Here is a 21,257-nt window from a genome sequence, read left to right as displayed (position 1 = left end):
CGGGAGGGAAGCAAAGTCACGGGAACAGATTTGAACAGCGTGCCCTTCCCTTCAGCAGAATGTGCCCATAAACAGGACGCTGTGTGTCTCAGGGCATTCGTTGTGCCCTCCTGCACACTGAGAGCTTGGCTTGGAGGGTAGAGCTGGCAGTGCAGGCAGACGGATATGCCCGAGTAAGCCGTGGTGCATCTGGGTTCAGCCGGGCTGTAGGTGGATCAGAGGTGAGTGCAGAAGAGTGGGAAACATAGCCAGAGACAGTAGTAGGAAGGGTTCTGGCCCCCTGACGGCTGAGCGGAGGAGGTGAGGCTGGCAAACTGGCATCCTGCACAGTGAGCCCCGTCAGACCTGGCTGTCCCTCCCAGCAGCATGGGGCTGTCTGTCCTCCACTGGTTGACTTTCGGAGTAGTTTCCTGATCTAGATGCGACATAGCCAGGAGCCCTGGTTGGCTCGGTGGTTAAGCGCTCAGCCGCTAACTGAAAGGCCAGTGGTTCAAACCCACCAGCCACTTTGCAGGAGAAAGATGAGGCTGTCCGCTTCTGTGAAAACCCCAGCCTTACAACCCTTGCAGGGCAGTTCTACCCAGAATCCATGCAGCACCGGGTTTAGTTTGAGTGTTGTGTGCTTATCCCATGGAGTCTCATGGAAGACATTGTTGGAATTCTCTTTTTGAAACAGCCTTCGAGAAACTATGTGCACAACCCAGTATCTTTGGTCCCAGGGGATCCCTCCTTGGCCTCACATCTCTTTCTGCCTCCTTTCGTCGGTTTTACCTGTGCTCTGTCCACTGTTCTTTGGAGGGTGGTGGGACCAGGCTGAGCAGGGAGTGGCTCAAAAGCCTGAGTGATGAACAGAAAGTTCCCTCGTGTGTTGCTGGCTGGTCACCCGGCATGCCTGGCCAGCCACTGTCAGTGTAGTGGGGACAACACACCCCTTGGAGAGAAGTGGCTGTCCCGCCCCGGGGGAGAGCCTGCCTGAGGCATCTCTCGTTCTTCACAGGTGGGTCTCCTGGTGGACTTTTTTGTGCGGCTCTTCACCCAGCTCAAGTTCGGAGTGGTGCAGACATGTATCCTTCTTCTGGTCCCCGGGCTCTTGAACTCCATTGGTGCCCAGTTTCTTCATTGCCTGGAAATGGTCCTCACGTGAACACAGTCAATGTCTATAGGGCTGTTTTATTAGCCGTTCAGCTATGGTTTCTAACAATCACCAGAGGACAGGAAAAGATGACCTTGCTGATCAGTGAGCAACTGATATTCCTGGTTTGCAAGACCCAAACACCATAAAGATAGCTCTTCTCCCCAGGCAATCGATAAATTCAATGTAGTTGCAATTAAAAAACAAACAAACTGATACCAAGGGCTCAAGTAAAAAGAAAATGTTTTGAGACTGATGATGGCAACAAATGTACAGATGTGCTTGACACAATGGATTGATGTGTGGATTGTGATAAGAGCTGTAAGAGCCCCTGATAAAACGACTAAAAAAAAAAAAATCCAAAGCCAATTAATCATAGAACCTGAAACTTCTCTTTCCAAATGTGTGTAGAAGGGTAAGCGGGTCAAAGGAGAAAACCAGTTTAAACACCAGCACAGGGCCTTGCCTGCTGTTTGGCAAGATCACAAACATGTGCATCCACTGCCCGAAACAGGGATGCCCCAGGGAGGATGGAGAAGCAGACCCTGGCCCATGCAGACACGGGCATTTGGTGAGGCACGAGTGTTAGGATCCGTGAGAAAGGGACAGAGTAGTCAGTGAAAGGTGCCGTGATACTGGTTTATTCATGTGGAAAATGACAAAAGTAGATCTCTACTCTGCACTATAAACAATGGTAACTTCCACATGGATTGAGATACAAAAGGACCAGATGAGTTCTAAGCAGACCAGACCAGGACAGAGGAGCCCTGCGGTGAGCATAGCACCTGGCTGTCGTCCAGAGCTGGGTGGTTTGGACCCCCTGCCACAAGGGAGAGAGACCTGGCAGTCTGCTTCCGCGAGATTGCCGCCTTCAGGATGGAAATGGGCGGTCCTGCTCTGCCCTCCAGGGTCACTGAGTTGGAATCAACTTGATGGAGTTTTCAGTAGGATAGCAAGAGCATGGAATGACTTCTTAAACAGCTCCACCAAGCAGAAGGTATAAAGAAAAGACTTAATTACTAAAATCAGTGTTCTGATAGTTTTTTTAAAAGCCTAATAACAGGAACGATAAGCTACCCCAAACCAAACAAGAAAGAGGCCTGTAACCTGGACGTACTGCTTCCTGCCGCACGAAAGACCAGTCATTAGTATCCAGCGTATAGAAAGAACTCCGATCATGTCGCGTAGAGAAATGAGCGAAGGAGGTGAGCACACAGTCCTCAGAAGAGGAAAACGGGATGGCCAGTAAGCCCCTAGGAAGGGGTTCACCGCCCCTTGGACCCAGGAAGTGGAGCGACCCACAGATCCCTTCTCTGCGTCAGCCCCCTCGGCTCAAGCACAGGCGTCTGGTCTGGGCGCAATGGCCTGCCTTCATCCAAACGCTTAATTGAGCTGCCACGTCAGCAAGACTGATTCTGAGACACTTCAGGTGGAGAGGGAGGAAAGGAAGCCACAGATGGTCCTTAAGGTCAAATGCCACTTACTGTCATCCCAAGAAGCGCGAACGAGACGGAAACATGGAAACGTACAGGGAAAGGCACCGTCGTCTCAGGATCACAGTGTTAGGAAGGGGAGAGACAAAGGTTATTTATTGAATTTTGATTTTTTAATTGACGGGAACAGCGGCAGACATTGAGATTTGTAAAGGCTGGGGTGTGGGGCTCTGGGTGCACCTTTCCATTTGACATGGTTTAAGTTATTTCATGATTTAAAATAGTTTGCCACGTAAAAGATCCCAGATAACGGGGGTGGGAGGCTTCAAAGGGTGGGTGGGAAAATTCCATTGCTTTATCGTTCGTTTTCCCACCCACTTTTTGAAGCCCCCTGGTCCGTGGAGGGCAGAAAGGTGTGTGGGACGCACATTTCCGGTGCCTGTGGGCAGGCCCGGCGTGGGGCACGTTTTCCTTAAGCCGGCCTCTGCAGCGGTGGAGGAATGCAGCGAGAAAGGCTGCCTCGCCCTCTCCCTGCTGGAGCTCCTGGGTTTTAACCTCACCTTCGTCTTCCTGGGGAGCCTTCTTGTCCTGATTGAGGTGAGCAGTCTGTTGGCTGTGGGCCTCCCTCCTGAAGGCCGGGACACGACTAGATTGGCAGGGTGCTTTCTCGCACATTCCGCCAAGGAGAGGCGATGGCCTCTGGAGAGGACCATCTAGATTCGACGGTGGTCCTCAACTTGACTTAACTCCGTGTTGAAAATGCTGATGCCTGGGCCCCAGCACCAACTGATTAGATCAGTCTCTGGGGGCTAGGGACCAGCTCTGATGGTGGAAAACCCCTCGGGGGTCCTGGCACCCAGGAGAACAGATCTCCCCGTCTCCCTCAGACCTATCAAATGGGGGTGGGGGTGCAGCAGTCGGATTTTAAGAAGCCCTGCAGGAGATGCTCACACTGTTCCAGTTTGCTGTAACCTGTGGGCCGGCGTTCCCCCTGGGGCTCCTGGACACTGAGGGTGACTGACTGCGGTGCTGGTGGGGGGTGCTGACGGGCGGGCCTGCTCTCTCCTCAGCCAGTGGCCGCAGGCTCGGGGATACCCGAGATCAAATGCTACCTGAACGGCGTGAAGGTGCCAGGAATTGTCCGGCTCCGGACCCTGCTCTGCAAAGTCTTTGGGGTGCTCTTCAGTGTGGCTGGAGGTAAGGCGGGCCTTTGGGTGGCCATCCTCATCTTTGCATGGCCTGCCACATCTCAGGAGGCTGGGGAGTCAGGGCCGGGAGGACAAGGGGCACTGCCTGTGTGGATGGTGAGTTACGTGCCGGCACACTTTGTAGGTGGGTCGTTTTTGCCAGTGCAGACACAGGATGGCAGTCCTCAGTTCCCCCCACCAGCTCCCCGTCTGTTCTGAAGGAGACTGACTAGCTCCTGGGTGGGTGGAGCTGGGTTTAAAGCAAAGCCACTGCCCTGCACGCAGGAGAGCAGTCAGCACGCGCGCTCTGTAAACAGCCAGGCAGTAACTGTTTTAGGCTTCGTGGGACCAGCGGAAGGAGCCATGGTGGTACTGTGGGTTAAGAGTTGGCCTGTTAACCAACAGTCGGGTGGCTCAAACTCACCAGCTGCTCCGAGGGAGGAAGATGAGGCTGGCTGCTCCCAGAAAGATTCCCCATCTCGGGGACATGATGTGAGTCGGGACGGACTCAGCGGCAGTGGCTTTCGGGCTAGAGGAGGAGGAGACCTTGTGGCGCAGTGGGTTAAGCACCAGGCGGCCCACTGCGAGGTCCGCAGGTCAAACCCTGGTCCAGAGGAGAAAGACGAGGCAATCTTCTTCGTAAAGATTGACAGCCTCGGACACCCTGGGGGCAGCGACCTTGTCCTCCAGGTCACTAGGAGTCAAAATCAACTCAGGGCTGTGGGTTTGGGTTTGGGTAGAACTTGGGCATGTTGCATAGGTACTTACTTGACCATTTACAATGGAGCCACGTAAGAACCTGAAGCCCATGCTTAGGTCCTGGGCTGTATGAACATGAGCTCAGACTTGGCCGCTGGCCTGTAGTGTATTGACTGCTGACCTGGAGTGTGGAGTATTTTCTAGAAGGGCTTGATTTGAAATGAGCTTGTTGGGTGAGAATTGTGGTTCAGTCCCTGTTTTAGGTTCTCAAGAGAAAAGTGTACGTGGCAAAGGTCTCCTGACCAGGAGGCCCTCTGGGGTTACTTACTGCTGCTCTTTCCTTGTCCCCTGCCCCAGGGCTCTTCGTGGGGAAGGAAGGTCCCATGATCCACAGCGGAGCGGTGGTGGGAGCCGGCCTTCCTCAGGTGAGAGCTGAGTGTCTCCCTTCCTTGCCCACAGCTGCAGAATCCGGATGGCAGTGCAGGTTGCCGTGAAAAATGTGTGGGTGGTGTCTCAAGAGTAGGTCAGGTGCTGGCAGTCTTCATAGTGCCCTGCTAAGTCCTCAGAGAACCAAAATAGGAGACCGAGGGAAGTCACCATGGTGTCCCCACTGCCCTGCCATGGACCTCCACTAGGGTGGCTTGGCATACCAGCTCAGCACCACCCACTCTCAGAGGCTGGGGCATTAGCTCCAATGGACCATCCTGGCTCCTGGGCCAGCCACACAGCTGAGAAGCCCCAGCCCCTGTGGGCTCACACCACCCTTGTTCGGAGGGGGGCGGGATCTTGCTGCGGTGTGTATTCCTGAGGCAGAAGAGAGGGTTTTTCCCTCACAGCTCACCTTGGGGTCCTCCGTCCCACTGCTGCCCCAGCACCCTCACATCAAGTTCTGGACTCTGGCGGTGAGCTGAGGGGTGGACGGAGGCCAAGCCCGGGCCGGGTGTCAGCTCAGAAGTTTGCTGAACAGACTGAACACTGGCTGCTTGGCCTCCTCACCTCTGTCTCCTCCAGTCTTCCTCAGCCTCTCCCTCACTGCTCCGTGATTTCCCCCTTGTCTCTGCAGAGCCTAGAAATCAAGGCAAGGGCTGCAGGGAAAAGAAGTCCCTCTAAAGGTTGAGGCGGGGCGGGGGCTGGTAACTTGTTTCCTCTCCGGGTTGATTTGCTGGCCGCCACCTCCTGGCAGCTCACCTGTGCAGGTGTGCTTGAGCAGGGGGGGACCCCCAGAGCCGTGGACTCCTGCTGCTCTGACTTTGTTCCCCCTCGTTTCAGTTCCAGAGCATCTCCTTACGCAAGATTCAGTTCAACTTCCCCTATTTCAGAAGTGACAGGTACGGAAAGGATCGGAATTAGGTGTGACTCAGAAGCCAAGTGGTTGTTTACGGCCTGTCAGACCACAAGCTTTCTCCAGGATGGTCGGGGTGGGCCTGCCACCACCGCCGGAAAAGAAGGGGGTTGGAGTGGCTCTTCAGGAAAGAGGCAGCCACAGGGCCTGACCGGTATCGCGACTTCAGTTTGGTTGAGACGTGAGGCCCACCGCTTCACGGGCAGCGACACCAAGGTGGAGAACAGGACAGCGGGTGCCCACGGATATCTCATCAGAGATGTGCCCTCTATTCCAAAATGCCTTCACTGGCTGAGCACCCAAGAAGCTGCTGCAAGGCCTGGGGGTGTGGGGCTGCTGTTCATCTGCGCACTTAGCGAGGCCCTTGGCCAGCAGCTCAGGGTCAGGGTCAGAGTGCCCCTCGTGTGTGTGTTGCGTGGCACTGTGCATCCGCTCCTCCGTGTGGCCCCAGCACTTGGGCATTTTCTGGGAGGGATGTGTTTCAGTGGCGACTGCAGAAACCCGAGGCTGGCTTTCGGGTTGTCCCCAGGCAAAGGAAGCACAGCCCTGGGGCTCGCCTCCAGGGAGGGTGTTCACCTTACCACAGCCACCTCGCAGAGAACAGCCTCTCCCAAGCCCCGTGTTCACGGATCCTGGGAGAAGGTAGGGCTGAGGGAACAGAAAACTGGCTTTTTCTGATCACTCCCATCTCTCTCCCCTCCGAAGGGACAAGCGAGACTTTGTATCAGCTGGGGCGGCCGCTGGCGTCGCAGCTGCTTTTGGGGCCCCGATTGGGGGCACCTTGTTCAGCCTGGAGGAGGGCTCGTCCTTCTGGAACCAGGGGCTCACGTGGAAAGTGGTGAGGAGCCCAGGGAGGGAACGGAGCGGGCATCGCTCACCCCCGAGCGGCTGGTCTGGCGAGACAGGCGGTTGGCCCTATCAGACACTCCTTGTTCTAGATCCCACGGGCCCCGCTGCTGCACAGGGCCAGTGCCCGGCAGCGTCACACTTGTCACTGTCCCTTCTCCTCCAGCTCTTTTGTTCCATGTCGGCCACCTTCACCCTCAACTTCTTCCGCTCTGGGATTCAGTTTGGAAGTTGGGGTGCCTTCCAGCTCCCTGGGCTGCTGAACTTTGGCGAGTTTAAGGTATGTGTCTTCCCCACCACCACCCTCTTAAGTCAAGTCCCCCAGAGAAGTGGTGAGAGGGCAGGTTCCGCTCACCAGGGGGTGTCTCTCCTCTTGGGTCACTCTCCTGCATGCCCCGTGGTGGGCAGCGCCACTCCTGTCTCTGGCTTCTCTCCTCTGCCCCTCCCTGTTCTCATGGGCTCTGCTTTCTCTCCCCCTGCCCCCCCTTCTCTCAGTGCTCTGACTCTGATAAAAAATGCCATCTCTGGACAGCTGTGGACTTGGGTCTCTTCGTCATCATGGGGGTCATTGGGGGCCTCCTGGGAGCCACATTCAACTGTCTGAACAAGAGGCTTGCAAAGTACCGTATGCGAAACGTGCACCCGAAACCTAAGCTTGTCAGGTACCTGCATAGTCGCCTCCCTCAGCTTCCTGGGGCTCCCTGAGCTTCTTGTGAGCAGGGCCTTGCCTCCTGAGGAGGGCCACTGAGGCCCTGCTTCCTGCCGGGCCGGACCCAAGGCCTCTTCTGCCCTGCACTCACAGTGGAGCCTCCTGCTGGAAGCCCAGCCTCGGGGGCCTGGGGCCTTCTCTTGCGTCCAGAGACTCTCACCCCTGCTTACACAGAAGGCCTTTCCATGCCTCAGAGAGGCAGGATGTGGATGGGTCCGCTCCCTTGACTGACCGCATGAGCTGCCAGAACCCAGCGAGTCGCTGCTCACGTGTTGACTGACACGCCCATGGGGCTGCGTCTGTGCCTTTTGGGGACCGGGGTTGGGGGTAGGCAGTGTTGTTTGTCGAGTTCCCAAGAGCAGGACGTCTGTTTCCACTGAGTCAGCCCTGAACTCTGTTTCCTAGAGTCCTAGAGAGCCTCTTGGTGTCCCTGGTAACCACCGCCGTGGTGTTTGTGGCCTCCATGGTGCTAGGAGAGTGCCGGCAGATGTCTTCTTCGAGTCAAATCGGTAATGACTCCCTCCAGCTCCAGGTAACCCCAGTGTGCCTGCTTCCTGTAACCCACACCCACAGAGAAGATGAGTGCAGGGACGCGTGGCTAGCTTCTGTTTAGAGCTGGTCGATGCCTTGGGCTCATTGCCTTCCCATCTGGTCCCTAACACACAGGGCAGTGTGTGGGAGTCTTCGACCCAGAGAGTCCCTCTGCCTTGTCCGCCTTTGCCAACAGCACCCATCCGTTACTTCTCCTTCCCCCAGACCCAGGCTAGCCCTCCCACCTCTCCAAGCCTGATCAGTGCTCTGGGGTTGTGAGAGCCACTCCTGAGATGGGGCAGCTGCCCAGTCTCCCAGTCTTCAGTTGTCATTATTGATGCCACACTCCCATCTGGCCACTTTCCCTGCGCGCGCGTGTGTGTGTGTGTGTGTGTGTGTGTGTGTGTGTGTGTGTGTGTTTAAATGTCTATCCTGTTATGTTTTTCCCTATTCCCTAACTAAAGGAGTGTGATATTTTCCTGAACCTTTCTTCCCCTGGCAGAGTAGGATCTGTGAAGTAGGGTGCTCTCCCCAGGGTCTGCTGGGCCAGCTAGCCCAGGGGCTCTGAGATAAGCTAGCCTGGGGCAGGCGGAGCTGTGGTTCTGGCCTCTTAGGGGCGGCCGCCTGATGAGCGTCTCAGGGCTGCCGTCCTCTTGTTGCTCCCCGGTTGCCTCTTGGGTCTCTGAGTCTCTTGGGGACCTTCATTCAGCCGTGTCCCCAGGAACAGCCCAAGGAGAGTTAGAATGTTTTGGATCAGGGGTCAGCAAACTACACCCCGTGGACCAGATCTGGCCCTTGGCTACTGCTTGTTTTTATATGGCCCCAAGTTAACCATGGTTCTCAAGGGTTTTTAAAAATCCAAAGAATATTTATGACCGATGCTTTACTTGGCCCATAAATCTAAAGGCTTTGCCACCTGGTGCTTTACCAAAAAAGTATGCCAGACGACCCCACCCCCACCATCGTAGATCATGACTCGTTTACTCCCAAGACCACCCCATGACCAGACCGGAGCTGTTTTCCAAAGTGTGTTCTCTGAACATTGGTATATGTGATTCCAAAGCCATTAGGAATGTTTTCTTTGTTCAAGTAAGTTGCTGCTCGGTGCCGTTGAGTTGATTTTGGCTCGTCGTGACCCCACTTGACAGAGCTTGGCTGTCACCCGTAGGGGAACAGGACCCCCCCCTCCCCCCAGGGGGGCGGGGGCTTTCTCCCACTGAGTCGCCCAGTGGGTTCAGAGTGCCAGCCTTCCAATGGGCAGCCAAGCACTTCACTGTTAGCCCCACGGGTTTCTTTAGTTTGGGAGTTCTTGGGGCCTCTAGTAGTTTATTGGTGATTATGTTGTGAATGACAACTGTGTCCCACTAGACACAGTCTCTGGAAGGTTCCTCACGCGCCAGGCATCCCACAGGTCTAATTTGAATGTCGTTCAGCCACGCTGGCTAGTAGCAGCCCCCCATTTCACAGACGAGACGCTGAGGCAGAGTGAAGCTTTGACCAAGCTCACTTCATTGGGAAGTGCGTCTCAGCAGGTTTGGGATGCGCCAGTCTGGTTCCAGGTGCTGGCTCTTAACCACTATGCTGCACTGCCTCTTGACCGACCTATACCATGAGCTGGACCTGCCTGCTCCCAGGAGGGGTGGGCTTTCTGCTGGTGAAGAATCAGAGACTTCACAGAGCGCCTGCTGCGGTCTATGGGGGGCCAGGACTGTGCACGCAGCAGGTACACTGGTTTCCAGAAGAAACTGGTGCTGCCCCCCACCTGACAGCAGGGTCCTTCCAGAGAGTCCTCTCCCCTCCCCCACAATCCCTCTGGACGCTATCCTCTCAGCTCCGCCTTGCGATGTCTGGCCCCAGCTCTGTGCGCCTTTCTGCTCCGCCACTGCTCCTGCAGGTTCTGCTATCAGAGGGTGCCGTCCCGATCCCTGCGGAAGCCTTCCTGCAGCCCGGTTCATGCCCAGCCTGTTCATGTGGGGAGGGGCTTACAGACCCAGTGCCTTCAGTGTCCACATCAGGTCATCCCTAAAGTGCCGTCAAAAAGAGCTGTGAATCCAGGGGTGGGGGTGGGGGGATTCCAGTCCCCAGTGGTGGGACGGTGCAGCGTCCACAAGGAAATGAGACACACAGATTCCCAACACCCTGGCCCTGTAGGTGGCAAGAGGGAGAGGCGTGCTGGGTGTAGAATGGCTGGCTTCCCAGTTTGGGTTTTGTTCGGTCCGCAGCATCAGGGAGAAAGAGCGGAGCCTGATTTCCTTTCACAGCCACCTCGGCCTGGAGGGCTTTTTCCACGGGGGCCAGAGTTGGGCTTAATCCTGTGTGGATCCTGCAGTGGATTGTGGGCCAATTCCAGTTGTATTGTAGGTAAAACAGCTACACATGTGGGGTACCGTGGGTGCTATCTAGGGGCAGTGCAGTGTAGAGTTCCCACGTCCCTGGAAGGGAAGTGATACCCTGTCTGCCAGCCAGAGGTCTCGAGTGTCCCTGCCCCGGCCTTCCGGTGGGCCCTCGCTGGGTAAGCAAGTGTGGTTGAGTCTCGCCCCTCCTCCCTGAGGTCAGCAGGCACCAGGCCTCTCTCATTAGCACCCGCCCTAAGCTGTGCTGCCAAGTCACTGCCACCTGTAGAGGGTTCCCAGAGCATACATCTGTGTTTCCATTTCCTGTTTAGTATTTTATTGTAAACTAGGTGGAGGTTGACAGAATAGATCATCAGTTTTGCATTCAGCAGTTCGTACATACACATTCTGAGTCAGCCCATCCGTTGCCATCCCTCAGTTTGCCATCGCTTAACCCCACTTCCTCCCTGTGTCTCCTGTCTCCGGTTCTTCCTTCCGTCCTAACCCTCTGAACTTTGTCCTTTGCACCCGACAGCCAGCAGACTGACCACTAACAAGGGGTGATTGTAGTCCCAGACCTGAAGGGTGACCAAGGGCCATAGTTTAAGAGTCCCCTCTTCTCCCCACCCCCACCCCCCAGTCTTTTTCTGACCTGTCAGCCTGCTCTCTTGGATTCTGAGTTCTGCTCCACATTTTTCGCCCACTCTATTCGGGGCCTTCTACACGTGATCTTGGCCCAGAGGCTGAGGAGCAATTCAGGGCCTTCTAATGTGATCCTTTTTCAGAGCAGTTGGCGGTGGTAGCCGGACACCATCTAACTCTTCTGGTCTTGTGGGTTGTGGAGACGAATGTTTGCAGGGTCCATGAGTCCATCCGTCTCATTGCTTTCATGCAATTTTTAATTTCATATTTCTTTCCTCCAGATGGGGTGAGAGCAATAGTTAAACCTTAGATGGCTACTCACCAGTGTTTAAGATCCCGGTCCAGTCGTGACTCAGCACAGTGGGATACAGAGTGTTGTCTGTGTGACCTGGTGTCCCTGAGACTAGGCTCCTGACTCCCCAGACCCAGTGACTCATTCTTTAAAGCTGTTTGGCTATGAGATTGTACAGCTTTACAAGAGCAAATAGCCTCATCTTTCTCCCAAAGAACTATTGGTGGCTTTGAACCTTTGACCTCGCAGTTAGCAACTCATCACCTAACCCACCGGGGGCTCCTTGTGGGTAACAGGGCACCTCAGCTACCCAGGAAATCCCAAGGGTTTCTGCATTACTTTTCAGGCCACCAGGGCAGAGGCCACATGCCTCTTGAATGAGGGTCAGTTCTTTCCCCACCAGCATGGTTCTGGTCCTTGCTACCTGTTTCCTTTGCCGGCAAAGCTCTCGAGCCCTTTCTTGCTAGAAACATCCTGCTGGGAGGGAGGGAGGGAGACTCGGGTGTTCCCTGGCCAGGTGTCCTGGGGCTGACTTTGTGATGCCTGCTTCCTAGGCCGCCTCACAAGACGTGAACTCCAGCATCAAGACCTTCTTTTGCCCCAACGAGACCTACAATGACATGGCCACGCTCCTCTTCAATCCCCAGGAGTCAGCCATCCTCCAGCTCTTCCACCAGGACGGTGGGTCCTCCCTCCAGCAGGGGCAGCCTTGTGAGCCCTCTGTCCTTCCACGGCCCTCAAAGAGAGCAGGGCTGGCCCTTCCTGTCATGCTCCCCCCACCGCAGACTAGGATCTCTGTCTCCGTGTTGGCAGGGGTGGGCTGGGCCCCGGAAGGGCCTGCTGGGAGCTGCGCTGACCTGAGGTCTGGGGTCTTACCTTGCAGGGACTTTCAGCCCGGTCACTTTGGCCTTGTTCTTCACCCTCTATTTCTTGCTGGCCTGCTGGACCTACGGCATTTCGGTTCCCAGTGGCCTTTTTGTGCCTTCTCTGCTGTGTGGAGCTGCTTTTGGACGCTTAGTAGCCAATGTCCTGAAAAGGTACTGTGTGTGTGTGTGTGTGTGTGTGTGTGTGTGTGTGTGTAGCACACCTGGGCAAGTACGTGTGCACAAGTACGTGGAACCCTCAGCCTTTCCACCACCTACCGTATGACCCACCCCTTCGTTTCTTCCTTCACCAGCTACATTGGATTGGGCCATATCTACTCGGGAACCTTTGCCCTGATTGGTGCTGCAGCCTTCCTGGGCGGGGTCGTCCGCATGACCATCAGCCTCACAGTCATTCTCATCGAGTCCACCAACGAGATCACCTATGGGCTCCCCATCATGGTCACCCTGATGGTGAGCAGCCCACTCCGGCCTCTCGGACCCAGCACGGAGGTCGTCCTGAGGGATGGCTTCTGAGTCGTGGTGCTATGTTTCAGGTGGCCAAATGGACAGGGGACTTTTTCAACAAGGGCATTTATGACATCCACGTGGGCCTGCGAGGAGTGCCGCTTCTGGAGTGGGAGACAGAGGTGGAAATGGACAAGTAAGGCCTTGACACCTCCTCCTCACGCCTCAGCTTCAGACGCTGAGCTCAACGGGGCGTATCTAGTTGGGAGGCAGTCAGGGCGGTCCTGGAATGAAAGAAGAAGACACAGGGCCCTCCGGAAAGCACGCCCCTGCTCCAGAGCATAGTTGAGATTGTTGAGCGGTGCAGCCTGGGGGAACACGGTGGACAGCACAGGGCACTGAGGGTCACGTGGGAGGGGACACAGAGGAAGCTGAGGTTGGCCAGGTCTGGGGTGCTGCGCTGGCGTCCTCAGAAGAGGGCGCTGTGATTCCGTTCATAAATGGTGTGCGTACTGAGCCCTGGAGTGGGGACCAGCCTACTCCCCATGTGTCAGCACCGTCGTGTCATCAGCAACCCACAAGTCCTCTGGGCTTCCTGTGTCTGGTGTCAGGCAAGGCCTTTGTAGTTGGACAAAGGGGTCAGCAGGCTTCTCTGTCAAGGTGGGATAGCAAGTGTTTGGGTCTCCCTGGCCGTTCCAGTGCTGCTCTGTCACTGAGACGTGCAGGAGCAGCGGCTGCAGCCGCGCCCGCGGTGAGTACAACGGGACTTGGCCCAGGGCTCCAGGGAGACCCAGATGTGGGCATTTCTCAGTTCAGGTCATTTAAGTGGGCATCCCACAGCAAGTGGCAGAAGGGATGGCCGCACGCTCAGCGAGTTGCGGGGGCTCATGGTGAGGGGACTCAGCTGGAGCTGAGGACCAGGCATAAGCCCAGCGGTTTTACAAAGACCAGGAGCGTTGGAGCTAGACAAGAGTGCCAAGAACCAGAAGACAGGGCCCCGGGAAGTCTGGTCAGCTCCGTGGACTCAGATGCTTCCCTATCCTCCCCCAGACTGAGAGCCAGTGACATCATGGAGCCCAACCTGACCTACGTCTACCCGCACACGCGCATCCAGTCCCTGGTCAGCATCCTGCGCACCACGGTCCACCACGCTTTCCCAGTGGTCACCGAAAACCGGGGCAACGAGAAGGAGTTCATGAAGGGCAACCAGCTCATCAGCAACAACATCAAATTCAAGGTAGCCCTCCAGCCCGAGGGGAGGTCAGCCCTCATTGCCCCCTGGAGAGCCAGCAGCGTGGGCTTCCTCAGACTGTGCCCAGGGAGCCTCCTCCTCCCCAGCAGGCTGCGGCCATTCTTTCTCGGGTGCATGCTGCCTGGGAGGGCTGTAGACCCGCCTGAGCAGGAACAAGGAAGCTGAAGAACCAGCCCCAGGCCTTCTGGGGACACAGGGGCCAGGGGCTGGCATGGGGAGCCAGGAAGAATCGGCGCCGGCTACCCTCCTGTCTTTGGCTACTCCAGACTCAAACCCTGTCTGGGAGAGTGCAGGCGCCTCACTTGGCTCCCGTGCCGGCCCTGTGGCTTTGGTGGCTGGGTATAGGGGCATTCCCATTGCAATGTGGCGAAGGAGGGTGTCCTCTGATGGAAAATTGAAGGGCTAGCCCCGAAGCAGAGGAGGGGGAGAGCAGGGCATGCCCCTGGCACACTCCGCCTCCGCCCGCAGAAATCCAGCATCCTCACGCGGGCCGGTGAGCAGCGCAGGCGCAGCCAGTCCATGAAGTCCTACCCGTCGAGCGAGCTGCGGCACGTGTGTGACGAGCACGCGGCCTGCGAGGAGCCGGCCGCGAAGGAGGACCTGCTGCAGCAGATGCTGGAGAGGAGGTGAGGCGCGCCGGGCAGTGGCGGGGCCGGGCGTCCTGGGCGGGGGCCGTGGCGGGGGCCAGGCGTCCTGGGCGGGCCCGTAGGTGGGGCAAGAAGCGCTCCTGCTGAGGGTGTGCTCGGCCGTGTCTGGTTTCTGTCTAACAGATACACCCCCTACCCCAACCTATACCCTGACCAGTCCCCGAGCGAAGACTGGACCATGGAGGAGCGCTTCCGCCCTCTGACCTTCCATGGCCTCATCCTGCGCTCGCAGCTCGTCACCCTGCTCGTCCGCGGCGTCTGCTATTCTGAAAGTCAGTCGGTAAGTCGACCGAGGCCTTAGGGCTGCCTGGGCAGTGGGCATCCGCTCCCTGAGCCTCGGGAAGAGACGAGGGGTCCCTGGGAGCCCTCCCTCTGCAGCCAGCCAAGCTGAAGAGGGTATGTGTCCCGTCAGCGCCCCTTCTGAATCCCCAATTCTGACGGGCCTCGGTCCCAGACCTCACCAAGGCTGCAGTGCCTTTCAACTCACGGTGCCCACAGAGGCTGCCCATGACTAAATGTTTGCGGGCGCCCACACACACAAGCTCGTGTCTCTCTTGGGGCCCTGTGCCTAACCCACGGTACCACTAGGGTAGGGCTCCTCGGTTTTTAACCCCCTTCTGTATTTTAATTTCTAGTCTTCGTGAACTCTGTTCCTTTACATGTGTTAGCCAAAAAAGTGTCAGGTTTCTTATTCGTTCCACCCTGCTCTCTGTTTCCCTTCCTTTTTGGGGAGCGCTAAGTAGGGGGTTTGTTCACAATAGCCCTTTTTCACCGCCTCTCACTGCCATGGAGTTGTTGCTGACTCACAGTGGCCCTAAGGAGCAGGGTAGAGCTGCTCCCGTGAGTTTCCGAGACTATAACTCTTTAAAGAAGTAGAAAGCCTCATCAACGGCTGGTGGTTTCGAACTGCTGACCTTGCAGGTAGCAGCCCAACATGTAACCACCACGCCACCAGGGCTCACTTTCACGTTACAGAGGAGGAGAGGGGCGCTCAGAGACGTGGAAACATACACAGGGCCCCACGGCCAGGAATGGCCCCGCCCTACCTGTGGGTGGAGATGCCAGCTGGGGGAGGACCCACCCCAGGGGAGGGGCCCGGCCACACCGTGTGAGGACCTACTCTGGCTTGGTTGCAGAGCGCCAGCCAGCCACGCCTGTCCTACTCGGAGATGGCCGAGGATTACCCGCGGTACCCTGACATCCATGACCTGGACCTGACGCTGCTGAACCCCAGGATGATCGTGGTGAGGAGCGGGGAGGCCAGGACCACCCCCCACCCCCACCCCCAGAAACCAACCTGGTGACTGGTGTTTTCCTCCCCTCTGCAGGACGTCACCCCATACATGAACCCCTCGCCCTTCACTGTTTCACCCAACACCCACGTCTCCCAGGTCTTCAATCTCTTCAGAACCATGGGCCTGCGGCACTTGCCGGTGGTGAACGCCATGGGGGAGGTGAGTGCCCGGCGGCCCGCGGCCCCCTGCCCTCCATTCCCATCAGCGGCCCATCAGGGACATGCTGGGCCCAGAAGAAGGCGCTTCCATCTAAAGACCCCTGCATCTAAAGCCGGAGAGCTTGGCCAGGACCCGGCTCCGCCTGCCTGCCTTCTCTGCTGTCTCCTGCCTGGCCAGCAGATGTCATCCGTGTGGTGCTGGCCTCTCCACTCACAGGACACACTTATGGAGGAGGGTCTCCTTTATTTTAAAGTGTCTCCCTCCACCCTTGACTGGAGGAGCCTGGTGGTGGAGTGGTTGTGCGTTGGGCTGCGAGCCGCATGGTCAGCAGTTCGAGACCACCAGCAGCTCTTTGAGGGAAACACGGCTTTCTGTTCCCATAAACAGTTCCAGCCTAGAAACCCACGGGGTGCGGTGAGTCAGCATGGACTCTGTTGCAGTGAGTCACCCTGGACTGACGTCTCCCTGAGCAGGAGCCCTCCCTGTTCTTTGCGTCCGCAGTTCCCTGTGCAGCGTGCTCATCTGCGCTCCAGGAGCGCGTGCCGAGCTCCGTAGACAGCGACGGTCTCAGACTCCCACAGCAGCGGTTCTACTGTTCAACCAGGTCGCTGTGAGAGGGAGTCAAAGCCAGGGGTCTGGGCAGAGGCGGTGTGGCGGTGTCATGGTTAAACACTTGGCTGCTAATTTAAAGGCTGGCGGTTAAACGCAGTCAGCTGCCCTGCCCTGTAGGAGCAAGCCCCAGCCATCTGCTCCACAAAGAAATAGCCCCTCTGGGCAGTTCTGCTTGGCGCTCCGCAGCTCCCAACCACAGCACTGCAGAGGGAAACAAGGTGCTCTGCTCCCAACCACAGCCCTGCTGTGGGTGTCTGAGACTCGCTGTTTATGGAGCTCGCAGCCTCGTCCTTTTCCTGTGGAGCAGCTGTGGGTTCAAACTGCTGGCCTTGTGGTTAGCAGCCCAGCCTGTAACCCACGACGTCACCAGGGTTCCTGAAATGTTCACACTGAGTGCTTACTGCTGCATGGTTTCCAGTTTTTTCCCCAGAATTATCTTACTACTTTCTTGTTACACAAACGCTTTTTTTTTCTGACTATAGAAAGGTAACTATAGGTCAACAAAAGCAAAAGCACTCAATATAAAGCTAAAAAACCCGAGCCAGGCCCTTCCTGCTGCCATCCAGGGGTAGTCGTTAGCTTTTCAGAGTGAATGCTTTTCATCTTTTCCCTGTAGATCTAGAAACAGATATTATTTATCAAGTTGTAATGCAATCCCCATTCATGGTCTTCAATAGCCAGCCTGAGTTTTTACTTACTACACAGAACATATTTAGAGTATTGGGAGAAAAACAAAGCTCTCTACTCGCGTAAACATGCACTGTCTCGGAGAGCCACAGGGCCGCTCCCCTGCCCTGGACGCTCCCCTGCCCTGGACGGTGACTCCATGGCGTGAGACACAAGACAGTGGAAGAAGCCTGGTGGTACTGCGGGTTAAATGGGTTGAACAACCACCCAGGCCAAGGGAGAAAGACGAGGGTGTGGCCTCCGGAAAAGACTGACAGCCTCAGAAACTCTGTGGGCGGTTTACCCATGGCTGGGGGTGGGAGTCACCTCTGGCGGCGTGTGTGGTTTGGGGGTACAGGAGATGGCTGCTCATGACCGAAAGCCTTGACCCGTGGTACTTTGCCAGTGATTCTTAGCTTTGTGTTGCTTGACTGGGTCATCATGTATCCCCTCTCGACATGTTTGAGGCTTTTGATAGATCTTGCCAAATTGCCACCCGGCAGATCCTACCTGTTCCAGGGTGAAACACCCCCGTCCAGCAGAACCCTTCCTTGCGAGGCTAGTTCTGACGCAGTCCCTGCAGCAGGCAAGACCCTGTTCTTTGAGCCCTCACTGCCACCTACAGAAACGAGCTCTCGCATTGGTGTGCCTGGCACCCTTGACCACCCTGGCCACTGGACTGACTTGTGAAAGGAGGGCACAATGAGGCGTAACAGGCCAGCATGAGATTGAAGCAAAGGCGTGTGGCCAGTGTCCAAAAGACAAGTGGCTCAGATCCACCATCACTGCCCCAGGGAAAAAGACCCCCTGGTCTGCTCCCTCCCACAGCAGGGACATTCGGCTAAGTCAGAATTACCTGGGCAGCATGGCCGCAGCAGGGCCTGGCGCACACATACCCAGAGCAGGCAGGCTGTAGGGGCATGGAGGACCACAGAGCTGTGAAGTCCTATCGCAGTGGGCCCAACTCATTCCTCAGCTGGAGTTAGGTTCACCCATAGGCCCCAGTTAGGGTGCCCTGCTTAGCTGCTTGTCTTTTTCAGCAAGCCTTCGAAATGAATGTCGCTGATCACTTATCAAGGTTCCTGGTCAGCTCTTAACCTAAAGGTTGGCAGTTCAAACCCCCAGGACCTGTGAAGCAAGGCCTGGCAAACCACTTCCACAAAGCAACTGCAATACAACCCGAGGCGGGTGGGGGGGCTTCCTCCTTGAGGTGGAATCAGCATGGGGCCACTGGGCTGGGTTTGGGCTTGGGTTCTGTGTCCTGAGAAAGCCTACAGTGGCATCGGCCTGTCTGCCCGGCCGGCCCCCCTCGCCTCGGCCCGAGCTGGTGCTTGTCACTCACGCTCTGTCAGCAGCTCCCCTGCGAGTGACTGTCTTTCCTTCCCGCGTAGATTGTGGGGGTCATCACTCGGCACAACCTGACGGACGAGTTCCTGCAGGCCCGGCTGCGGCAGCACTACCAGACCATCTGAGGGCGCCCGCGGTCCAGCCTGCCCAGCCCGCGCAGGAGGGCCCGCACCACACACTCAGAAACCCCGGAACCATCAGACGGACGGACGCTGGGCGGGTGCAGACCTGCGGCGGGTATTGACCATCAGAGTTCAGACCTTCGGACTTCTCAGCACACATCGCCCCATTTCCTGCTCCCCAAGTTCCACCCCCCAGTGTTGAGAGGCTGGCCCTGGGGAGCCACCCTGGACTGGACCAGAGGTAGAAGACAGGCTTCAGCCACTGGGGGAGGGGGCAACAGAGCACCCCCTGGGCTGCTTCCTAGCAACCCAGCTGTTGCCTTAAACCTCGAGAGAGACTTTGGCTGAGGCAAACCAGGGCTTGGGGGCAGTTGCGAAATTCAGTTGATGCCAAATTTCAGGATTGGGCACTGAGAAAACGAGCCAGCTTCAGGGTCCAGACTGTGCCTGTGGCCTGAGCCCCTTCCTGAAGCACAGAGCAGGTATGCCCCAGGGGCAGCACCCCAGCAGTCCAGCTCCACATCAGCCCGGCAGGGCTGCTCTGGCCTTGAACCGTCTGCTCCCTCTGCGTTTTGCAGGTCTCCTGGGAACACTTTTCAACCCTGATTCCTTCGACCCACGGGAATTCCCGAGCCTCCCTTCAGTTTTCTCTTTTTGGTTTAGTGGCCCCCGCCAGGATCTTAGCATCTCCCCGCTCCCCCACCCCCCAAATTAGCTGAAGGCAGGGCCCACTTTGGGAAACAGCTCACTTCACTGTGGGCTTAGTGCTGTTTTGTATAGAGTGGAAGCAAGCCAGTCACCCCCAGAATGCACAGGAAGCCACTTGGAAGACTATTCAGTTGGTTCACAAAAGAGGGTGTCTACATTTCATAAACTGCCCTCCCCAAACGGCCTGCGCCTCAGAAATGGGAACTTGCAGAGATGTGTTGTACAGACAGAGGGTCTGTGTGTGAGAGGGGGGGCAGGGTGGGGGGCTTCTGTCAGCACGAGGCGGATACCCCTGTTTGTTTGAGTGACTTCTTGCGGGCTGGTTAACGTGGGCCCTGGGAGCAAGCCTGGGGAACGGTTCTGGGTGTCGTGCTGACCGCCTCTTGCTCACGTCTCCAGCAGCGGCAGACACGCGTGCTGTAGGTCTCTGGAGGTACTCCCGGCGTGAGTTCTAAGACCCCAGCGTTCGCCAAGGGCCACAGTGGCTGCTGCCGCCGACCTCCTTTGCAAAGCCTGCCTCTGGGGCTCCAGGCGGGCTGGACTGGAGCAGCCCTCTGATTGCGTCTCAGGAAGACTCCCCACGTACGGGAGCTACCACACTGGATCTTTCCTGTCTGACATGGCCCCTTCCATCCGGCCCCAATTTTTTACCTCCTTGGTCAGAGTGACTTTAACTTCCGAAGTTCTCAACCTCCCTAGGGACCCAAGAGCGTCAACACTCGAGGAACTCGGGAGACTGCAAACAGGCGGGTACCCCGCCTAGATGGGACTGGCCAGCCTAGCTGCCACTCGCTTACGGAAGTGGCCAGAGCGTGACCGCATTACTTAAGTCGGGACGATGGTGTCGCCGCCCTCCCGCAGACAGCGGCCCCGCCCACATCTCCCTGCGGAAGGGCCTGGAGGCAGCCCTGCCTGATGGTTGCTGGAGTGTGTCCCTCCTGCACGTCACGTTGGGTTTGAGTCCCAGGATGTTTTGTTCCCAGAGATAGTAGAATGCAAACACCTCCCGCCCCTCCTGGATCAACTGGATGGACGGTGGCCACAGAGGCGCTCATGTTCCCGTCCTTTCCGAAAAACCCAAAGACCCTGTCTGTTCACTGTAACCATCGCTGTCCCCCTCCTCCTTCAGATACCTTCTTAGATACCGGGCAAACGCTTCCAGCATCTTCTCAAGTCCCCAGCCCATGACCTGGACTTGCACCCCCTCCTAGTGACCAGGGACCTCAACCACTGGACCTGGGCCTGGCCGGAGGTGCTGGCCTGTGGGTGAGACCACAGGAGGGGAGCGGAGAGGAGTGGTCCTACCCTTGGCGCTCTGGACATGGCCCAGTCCTGACCTTGTGTAAGCAGCCGTCCCGGGCTTGCCTCGTCGGCCACATTTCAAAGAAGTGCGCCGGGGCGGCCCGGCCGGTGGACGACAGGCCCAGGCAGTATTGACCAGAGCTGTGGCCTCGGCCCCTTCACAGCAGCAGCTTCCGCTTCTGTTCGCACTGTTGGTTTGCACAGTTGTGTTAGCTAAGTCCCCTGTGTATAGAAAATGTATTTTTTTTAATTTGTAAAAATCTATTTTTATTTGAACCTTGGGATCTTGGACATTCTCGCTCTAACCGTTAACATGTTGGAATAAAATGTCTTCATCTGCCTCCTTTGGCCTGTGGTCGGCTCCCACCACACTGCTTTCAGCACAGAGCTTGCCTGCTTCCAGGTGTCCGCTCTCTTACACATCAAAGGTACGCAGCTGGAATTGCACTTAGAGCCCCAGTGCTGGTGCCCCCCAGTTCACAGCCCCATGGAAGGGCCCTAACACATTTAGTCCTCAGTCCCAGCAAAATTCACGACTTGCCCTTCTAAGGAACACGTGCAAACGCAAGCAGGTGCCGTGTGTCAGTCCAGCTCAGTGTGTGTCTGTCCCGTGTTCCAGAGGACTGGCTCTCAGTGGCTGATGTTTTAGGAGTAGGTTACCAGGTCTCTT

At 56.9% G+C, this 21,257-nt stretch overlaps 1 protein-coding gene across 2 annotated transcripts in view; it reads left to right on the top strand.

Annotated features, from left to right (window-relative positions):
- CLCN6 (chloride voltage-gated channel 6) overlaps positions 1-20,928 on the top strand; it is a 29,779-nt gene extending 8,851 nt beyond the window's left edge. Inside the window, exons 4-22 of one of the 2 annotated variants that reach the window (XM_004705428.2) lie at positions 998-1,064; positions 3,056-3,162; positions 3,636-3,762; positions 4,809-4,876; positions 5,721-5,779; positions 6,499-6,631; positions 6,806-6,919; positions 7,135-7,301; positions 7,754-7,880; positions 11,701-11,827; positions 12,030-12,183; positions 12,324-12,483; positions 12,567-12,673; positions 13,528-13,714; positions 14,198-14,355; positions 14,500-14,656; positions 15,513-15,620; positions 15,705-15,830; positions 18,500-20,928. In XM_004705428.2, coding sequence (XP_004705485.2) covers positions 998-1,064; positions 3,056-3,162; positions 3,636-3,762; positions 4,809-4,876; positions 5,721-5,779; positions 6,499-6,631; positions 6,806-6,919; positions 7,135-7,301; positions 7,754-7,880; positions 11,701-11,827; positions 12,030-12,183; positions 12,324-12,483; positions 12,567-12,673; positions 13,528-13,714; positions 14,198-14,355; positions 14,500-14,656; positions 15,513-15,620; positions 15,705-15,830; positions 18,500-18,580 — 2,334 coding nt within the window. In that variant the 3' untranslated portion in view covers positions 18,581-20,928. Of the gene's footprint in view, positions 1-997; positions 1,065-3,055; positions 3,163-3,635; positions 3,763-4,808; positions 4,877-5,720; positions 5,780-6,498; positions 6,632-6,805; positions 6,920-7,134; positions 7,302-7,753; positions 7,881-11,700; positions 11,828-12,029; positions 12,184-12,323; positions 12,484-12,566; positions 12,674-13,527; positions 13,715-14,197; positions 14,356-14,499; positions 14,657-15,512; positions 15,621-15,704; positions 15,831-18,499 lie in introns of those variants that run through there. The other variant, XR_006680901.1, reaches the window with a different exon arrangement.
- Positions 20,929-21,257: the final 329 nt, after the last annotated feature.

The sequence above is a fragment of the Echinops telfairi genome, unplaced genomic scaffold, assembly GCF_000313985.2.
Source record: "Echinops telfairi isolate 266 unplaced genomic scaffold, ASM31398v2 ScPeMD7_7457;HRSCAF=8495, whole genome shotgun sequence".
In the NCBI taxonomy this organism is placed as follows: Eukaryota; Metazoa; Chordata; class Mammalia; order Afrosoricida; family Tenrecidae; genus Echinops; species Echinops telfairi.
The sequence above is the reverse complement of the archived record's forward strand: the minus strand, read 5'-3'. Positions and strand labels throughout refer to the sequence as shown.